At 47.2% G+C, this 7,890-nt stretch overlaps 1 protein-coding gene across 1 annotated transcript; it reads left to right on the forward strand.

The window, feature by feature from the left end:
• Positions 1-4,451: 4,451 nt before the first annotated feature.
• Positions 4,452-6,882, forward strand: LOC133886919 (translationally-controlled tumor protein homolog). Its single transcript, XM_062326831.1, has 5 exons — positions 4,452-4,608; positions 4,962-5,035; positions 5,789-5,914; positions 5,998-6,155; positions 6,542-6,882. Exons 1-5 carry the CDS (start codon positions 4,581-4,583, stop codon positions 6,657-6,659), a joined length of 504 nt encoding a protein of 167 aa, XP_062182815.1. The 5' UTR covers positions 4,452-4,580; the 3' UTR covers positions 6,660-6,882.
• The last annotated feature ends 1,008 nt before the right edge of the window (positions 6,883-7,890 follow it).

Genomic DNA, 7,890 nt, shown 5'->3' on the forward strand with positions numbered 1-7,890 from the left:
GAGCTCCAAGAATATGTGTGAACTGTTGGGAGTCAAGAGAGAGCTCAGAAGGACCAGCACACCTCGTATTTATACCCATCATTTTGAATTCGACCGTTACAGTGCTCTGACACATGTAACAGGCATTGGCGGTCTGACCGTGACCTGTGTCGGTCAAACCGGTCGAGCACAACTGCTACAGCCAACGGCTATTTTGACTTTTGAACACGGTCGGGCGGTCGGACTGCCGGCTTCCACGGTCGAACCGTGGGATGCCAAAACTCTCTGCGCTGGCTCGGTCAGAACGAGAGCTCCACCGGTCAGACCGTGGCCGAGGTCCGAAGATTTTCACTTGGTCCGAACGGCACCAGACGGCGCCAAAAAAACAGCGGTCAGACCGTGCGATCGCCCCGGTCAGATCGAGCGAGCACCTCGAGCACTCCGAGCGAGCACCCTGAGCACTCCAAGCACTCCGGTCAGATCGAGCGACCACACGGGTCATACCGACAAGCTGAAAAACCTAGGCGCTGCACTTGTAAAGACAACGGTCAGACCGCCGATAGGCACGGTCAGACCGCCAACAACAGAACACCGCAAGACAGCCTTTTTCAAAGGGTTTTTCTCTCAAACAAGATTTTAACATCTATATGAATGCAAGTTTGAGCAAGTTGGCACTATAGAGACCTCAAGTAAATGCACATTAAACCCTCTTAATAGTACGGTATTTATCCTATAATCCGGTCAGTTTCTTCTCTAAGCATCTTTTGACCGGCAAAAGTAAAATGCCCTAACATATACCTTTGCCTTGAGCTAGCCTCTTTTATGCCTTCCACACATGCATTTTTCTAGCTCCGCAACATCTTCGTGACTAACCTTTTCACAACTCGATTAAACAAGTTAGTCCACAAAGATATATTATCATTAATTACCAAAACACAATTTAGGGGCCTAGATGCTTTCACCTCCGAGGACGGATCGGGGTCTAGGACGCCCGGATCTGCCCGGCCGGAGTCGAGGAAGGCCGGAACTACCGCGACGAAGGACAGCTTGAGGGGTTGGGGGAGGAGAGGAAAGGAAAGAAGGGAGTAAGGAGGGAGAAGGGTGAAGAAGAATGGCCCCGGCTTCGGAGCCGCCACTGGCCGCCGCTGGCGGCGGCCGGATCTTGCTGGTTTGGGTGGGCTTTGTACAGCATATTAATGTTCAGACAAGGACAGCGAAATGAAATATCTCATTTCGAACAGCTCACCACCTCCGGAATGACCAAATGGCAATGCTCAACCTGCATTTTTCCACAGAGGACTCGCCCAGTCACTTTGGCTAATGGAAAGATGAGATTAAGCTGGGGGATGAGTAACAGTTTCAGTAGTCTGCAGCAACGTGCTAAAATATTTTTCCATAGAGGAGTCACAACTCACAACTCATAAGCATGTGGACAAAGAAAGGCAATCAATCAATATTATTAATTCACTAAAAATAGAAGGCTTTCATATGCCTTGGTTTCACTGATTTGAGGAGCTACCGTTTGTTAGATGACTGTCAAACACATCTTCTGTTCTTGTTCAAGTTGCAAAACATCTGCTGGTGTGTGATCATGTCATGTGAGGGGTTGCGTCAGAAGATCATACAGACCGATACAAAATATGCCTGCTTGTCTTCCGTCTGGCCCCATTTGCATCGTGGTTTCTATCATCGGGCCTGGACCGATCTTCGATAGCGTCTTTGATCCATGACTCCAAAGCAACAATGTCGAACCTGGACGAAGTCAGAATCTATTCAAACCGAAATGGGAAATCAAGTGTTGTGGAAAACATGCACGACATGCTGTGAAAAAATGTAAGTTCTTTTTAGAATCATTGTGACACTCATATCCTTTTTCTATGCATATGCATATAGAATTGATTAAAGTTGGGGCATGCAGGCATGCTCACGCACATTGCAAACTGTGACGTTATTTTCCGTCATGAGACAACCAAGGCTTCATTGATTTCCTATCAAAAAAAAAAGACTTCATTGATTTTATGCTGAGTGATTCCTGCGATATTTCGAAATCGGAAAGTCCACGTACCTCAGTCAGGCACAGTAGCGAACACTCGGGGCGCAGCCGCCGGCGACACGCCAGGACGCAGAACACATGTCGGCGACGCCAGCTAACGAGGTAGTAAGCAAGGGGAGACGATGACATTGGGGTCGGGGGAGTACCTTGCATGTAGACAGGGCCGGCCATTTGGTTTGGAGGGCGCAGGGCGAACTTAACAAAATGAGCCCAAAGACTATAATAAAAAAGGAAAAATTGTAAAAACCCACTTGCATGATAGGGGATTTTCATTTACCAACTCATATGAACTTTTAGTTCAGCGCGGGGTGGCACTGGTAGGCCGTCGGAGCGCGTCGTCGTCTCACCTGAGGCCACGGCAGGGCCAGCCCACAGCGGCGGTGGAAAACGGGAACAGAGAATTGTTGCCACCCTCACTCCACTCTGTAATGGTCACTGCGCCACCGCAGTCCGCGGGCGCCGCCTAGCGGCGATGTAGCCTACAGGCGGCCAGTGGCAACCCTTCACCGTCTCTGGCCACGACGCCGCCGCGGCAGCATCTCCGGACGAGCTAGGTCACGGGCGGCGCACGCGGGGCGAGAGCATGAATCTGAAGGAGGTAAGCGCGGGATGCACAGCAGCGGCGCGATCTCGTCGGGTGCCATGTCGCCAGCCCGGAATATTTGCAAAAGGCCTCTGGTTTGGATCGCGGTTAATAGGCCTGTTTGGTACAGTGAAACTTATAATCTTTTTTTTGAAAAATTGTTTATATGAAAAGATGCTTATAGCTTCTGAGAAAAATGATTGGTTTATGGGCTTAATTTTTAGCTTCTCAGCACACCAGCTTTTCAGAAAAATCATCCTCAGCAAGCTTATCAGCTTTTAGTTTATTTCACCAGAAGCTGCTTATCAGAAAAACCATAAACCAGCAAATAAACCAGACGTTTGTTTCAACTTCTGACTTCTCAGAAAAGCTCACATAAATAAGCTGCTACCAAACAGGACCATAATCGCGTTACAAATATTTGCAAAGTGCCCCCTATTTTTGGATCGCGATCCAAATATTTACAAATAGTCTCCTAATTTGGATCACGATTATTAATTGCGATCCAAATGTTTGCAAAATCCTCTGCTTTGAACGGCCGGCTCCTTTGGAGGACATCATGCAGTCGGTGACTTCATCGCTGACGCGTGAACTCGGCCCCAGCAGGCCGTCATGGAGGCCAGCCTCGTCCAAGAAGGATGACAGGGAGGCGTCTGCCGAGGTAGCCTCTGTGCTCCCAGAGGAGGGAGCTGAAAGACCAGAGGAGCGTAAAGACGATGAGGCCGATGATGATGACAGTGAATTCGAGGATTATTCACATGGGGAGGGAGCTGAACCTGGATCGAACAAGACACCTCCAAAAGCTCCCAAGAAAAAAGAACACAAATCAAAAGAGGAAAATGACTGTCAGGAACCGATACAAGCAACACCTCTTGCTGTGTTTGACCCCAGGGTGGGGGTCACGCTGAACTGGGCTCAGCTCCCTTGGCTGAATTCACACACTCCAGGTCCCCCACCAGGTTCTCTGCTGATCCAGCAGGAAAACAGGAGGAACTTGGCGCATCCTCAACTTGTGAACCTGGAGACTGATGGCTCTATGCTGCCGGCCAATATCTCCCTGGGAGAGGCTGATCCCATGGAGGTTGGTCTACAGGTACAAGACCCCCCCCGGAAGGGTGCCAGTGAACCTTATACAGACAAGGAATCGGGCGATCCTTTTGTGATACAGCTCGATATGCCTCTTTTAGCAATTGAGACACACGAAGGAAAAGATATGTTGGAGGAGAAGTGTGAGACCCCTGCTGGTACCACACCACTCGGACAGAGATATCTGCCGAGCCAACAGGGACACAGGATGGGCATGGAGGCTTCTCAGCTTGAGAATCTGGAGAGTTCTAACCCCTTGATGCCGGCCATTACATTGCAGGGAGTGAACAAAATTTATCATCATGAACATTTTGGTATATTTTTTGACATTTCTATTATTACATGTAGAGGCGTGCGTGTTTAGTGATACTACGTGGAAAGCGCTGGAGGCCTGGAGCCTTCCAATCTCTTTTTGTGCCTAGGTGTGCAGTGAGTACGGTGTGCGTGCGTTCTTTGTAACCTCTGAAAAAACACGAAAACTTCCAAGTTGCATGCCGCCAACGCTGATCCCGCGAAGGCGGCGCACGTGCATCCGGGCCGTCCGTCTCCGAATATCCGGCCCAGATGCCCCCATCAGACGGGCCAGACACACCCAGACACTGTACTGGCACGGACTCGTCTTGCACCCCCTAAAAAAAACCGGACCAGACCCAACCCGTCACGTCCGGATCGGAGATCTCGGCCGTCCAACCAAAATATTCGCACCGAGCCCCAACCATCCGACGGCTGAAAACCCGCCCCGGATATTTTGCGCCGGCTATAAATGCCTCGAACCCTCGCGCTCCATCCGTCCGCCGCTCCCTCGCTCGAGACCTAGGGTTTCGAGCCTTCTCGCCGGATATTTTGCTAGAGGGGGGAGAGATTTGAAGAGGCGCCATCATGTTGGTCTACCAGGATCTGCTCACCGGTGCGTGCCACTGTTCCCCGTGATTTCCCCGATTTTTTCGTGGTTTTTTTTGGTCGGTTTCGCTTGGGTTTCGAGTTGGGGAAATGAACGGGGGGCGCCGGGGTTAGATCTGAGTTACTGTGGAATTTTCCGGAGCGTTGGGATCGAATCGTATGTGCTGGTTTTGGGTCGACCATCCTGAATTAGGAAGAACAAAATTGCGATCTGATTACTTGCTGGGGCTCGAATCGTCGGATCTGTGTGTGGGAATCGACATTGGAGTTGGTTTTTTGTTGATTTGACTAAAATTTTGATTGATTTGATCCAAGTATTGTGCTTCATTAAGCTAAAGCGATTTGTTTGATGTGTTGCAGGTGACGAGCTCCTCTCGGACTCGTTCCCGTACAAGGAGATCGAGAACGGCGTTCTCTGGGAGGTCGAGGGCAAGGTATGCGCCTCTCCACAGCAGATTCGTTTAATATCGACTTTGTTCGGTGTGCTATGCTCGATTAGGTTGGATTGGTGCGGTAGACTTAGTGGTTTACTTGATTTTCACCACCATGGTATTGTTATATGTTGGATCTGGACCAATCGCAGCGTTTTAGACACCATGGTGTTGTTATATGTTCGATCTGGACCAATCGCAGCGTTTTACTTGCTTGCTCTAGCATACCTTGTAGAGATTTCTTGATTAAGATCCACCAGATGTGCCTTTTTGGTAATGTTATGTTGCTGTGTATGGCTGGCCTTATTGGTTTGATAATTGGACTGTACTAAAGAGTTTGTGTTGATTTATGTCTGTTAACTAGTAGTCTTGCTTATGAACAATCTGGGTCAATGTGTTGATTGATATGTCTGATGCAACCGACTGTCTTGTTGGAAAAGTAGAGTCTGTACTTACTTTTGACATAGATAATTTTATGAACAATACATCAATCTGGATCAATTTTGTGTTTTGTTATGTCTGATGTAACTAGTAGTTTGTTGCAAAAGCAGAGTCTGTCCATACTTTTTGCATTGGTGAAGTGGTTTTGCTTCCTTGAGAGTACTGATTCTGGATGGTCAAATTTTATGAACAATTACATCAATCTGGATTAATCTGCCTTGATCATGCTGTCCATATCATTGCTTTATTCTGTTATTCCATGATGTGTGTTGTTTTAGTCTGATTTGTTATTGATATAATGGTGAATGCTTGCAGTGGGTCGTCAAAGGATCCGTCGATGTGGACATTGGTGCCAACCCATCTGCTGAGGGTGGTGAAGATGAGGGTGTTGATGATACGTCTGTGAAGGTTGTTGACATTGTTGACACCTTCCGTCTTCAGGTTGGTTCCTCTCCATGTCTTGTCTTTCGCTACGGATGATCTTGCACTAAGTTTTTGTGCTAACCATGTATTGCTATTTGCAGGAGCAACCTGCTTTTGACAAGAAGCAGTTTGTCACCTTCATGAAGCGCTACATCAAGAACCTTACTGCCAAGCTGGATGCGGAGCAGGCAGAGGTTTTCAAGAAGAACATCGAGTCTGCCACCAAGTTACTTCTCGGCAAGCTCAAGGACCTTCAGTTGTAAGATCCATGTTCTCCTTACCCGAACCTGACAATAGTATATTTGATATCTAGTGTTGGTTTAGTGATTCTATGTAAGTACTATCCTATCTTTATATTATCAGTGGAAAATCTATTCATGAAATGTGTACCTTGATGAAAATATTACTGTGTATGATCTTAATAATCAACATTGTGTTACGTAATTTATATTCCTCGTGCTATGATTGCACTCTCAGTGCACCAATGAATCTCAACTTGCATGCTTTTACTGTGCTACTTGAATTAATTGTTTGCTGTGCATGATTATGCCGCAACATTTTCTGTACTCCATTTACCTATCATTTAGTTCATAACTGCTTCAATGGAAAATTCACTGTTTAATGTGACCGCCTAATTTGTTACAGCTTTGTTGGCGAGAGCATGCATGATGATGGAAGCTTGGTGTTCGCCTACTACAAGGATGGAGCCACCGACCCGACCTTCCTGTACTTCGCTCATGGGCTGAAGGAGATCAAGTGCTAGGCGTGTGGCTCATCCCCATGCCGGGTGTTACCTATGTAGTCCCTATTTTTGTTCTAGCCACTGTGGGTGTCTGTTTGACACAAGTTGGTTACTATCTGTTTACTGTTCTGGATGTTGAGAGGAGTCCTTTAAAAACTATCGGATGATTGGATCACATGCCCCTGAACCGTGGTATTTGCTTTGTAATGGCCAAAGATAGATGAATCGTGAAATTGTTGTCGTATCCCTGTGTTGCCCACTGATCTTTGCACGTCTGATCCTGTCTGTTCGTGATTTTTCCTGAGACTCTGCTATTAAGTAATTGGTAGATTGATAGTTTCATCTATGAGTTGAAGCGATGAACAGATTTTCTGTCACTGTCCATCTGCTAGTGACCCCGGCGTCCTTGCTACGGCCGGTATAATTGTGGCCTGACCTGAAAAATATAAGGCTTTCAAATGATGGGTTCTGATTTACATTTGCGCCTGGTGCTGTGATAGTTTTGCAATGTTTGTGGTGTTCAATGATCAAATTGTATGGCTTCTCGCCGTGGTGGTGTTGCAATTTGAGGCAGTTGTGCCTGGTCTTCGGCTGGACGCCAGATTGCTTGCGCCTGGTACCTCGACCTCCCGACGGCACTTGCACCGGCGGCGACCGCAACGATCTCTACACTCGGAGGGCCATCCTTGGGGTGATCGTTAGCGATTGGAGGCGATGTAGCCTGACCAGACGACGGGGCCATCTCTGTCTAGCCATGTTCGCCCATCTACGTCTATCCCCGTGAATCCATCTTCGACCAGCATGGAGCAGACGGCGAGTCCATGTCCGCCGCCCAGGTAAGCCAAGGCCCACCCATCTTGATCATCTCCTTGGCTGTTCCCTTGCATAGAAGAATGAACTACTGACATAATTTTATTATGACTTGGAAGATTCTAACATGTCAGTAGTATATAATTTTACTATAACTTGGAACTACTGAACCATAAACTACTAAGCATTGACTACTAAAGCCTATAGGAAAAAATACTGAAGAAAAGATAAAACTACTGAAGACAAAAGAGGACTACCGAAGGACAATTGAAGATTATAATTTTTAGACGTCCAAGTTATAGAAAATTTCTTCAGTAGTTTAACAAATTTCTTCAGTAATTACGTAGATGGTCCATGTTTCATTTGTTTTTATTTTCTGAATCTGTCAGTAGTTCTTTTCAGGCACCGCCATGGCTTGGATCCTCTTCTAGCACTGTGCAGC

The sequence above is a fragment of the Phragmites australis genome, chromosome 12, assembly GCF_958298935.1.
Source record: "Phragmites australis chromosome 12, lpPhrAust1.1, whole genome shotgun sequence".
Classification (NCBI taxonomy): domain Eukaryota; kingdom Viridiplantae; phylum Streptophyta; class Magnoliopsida; order Poales; family Poaceae; genus Phragmites; species Phragmites australis.

Bases quoted from the DNA above. Each gene is read 5' to 3' on its own strand.
- LOC133886919 (XM_062326831.1), top strand. From the start codon at position 4,581: ATGTTGGTCTACCAGGATCTGCTCACCG. The intron at 5,036-5,788 runs GTATGCGCCTCT...GAATGCTTGCAG, and splicing joins TCTGGGAGGTCGAGGGCAAG to TGGGTCGTCAAAGGATCCGT. The intron at 6,156-6,541 runs GTAAGATCCATG...AATTTGTTACAG, and splicing joins AAGCTCAAGGACCTTCAGTT to CTTTGTTGGCGAGAGCATGC.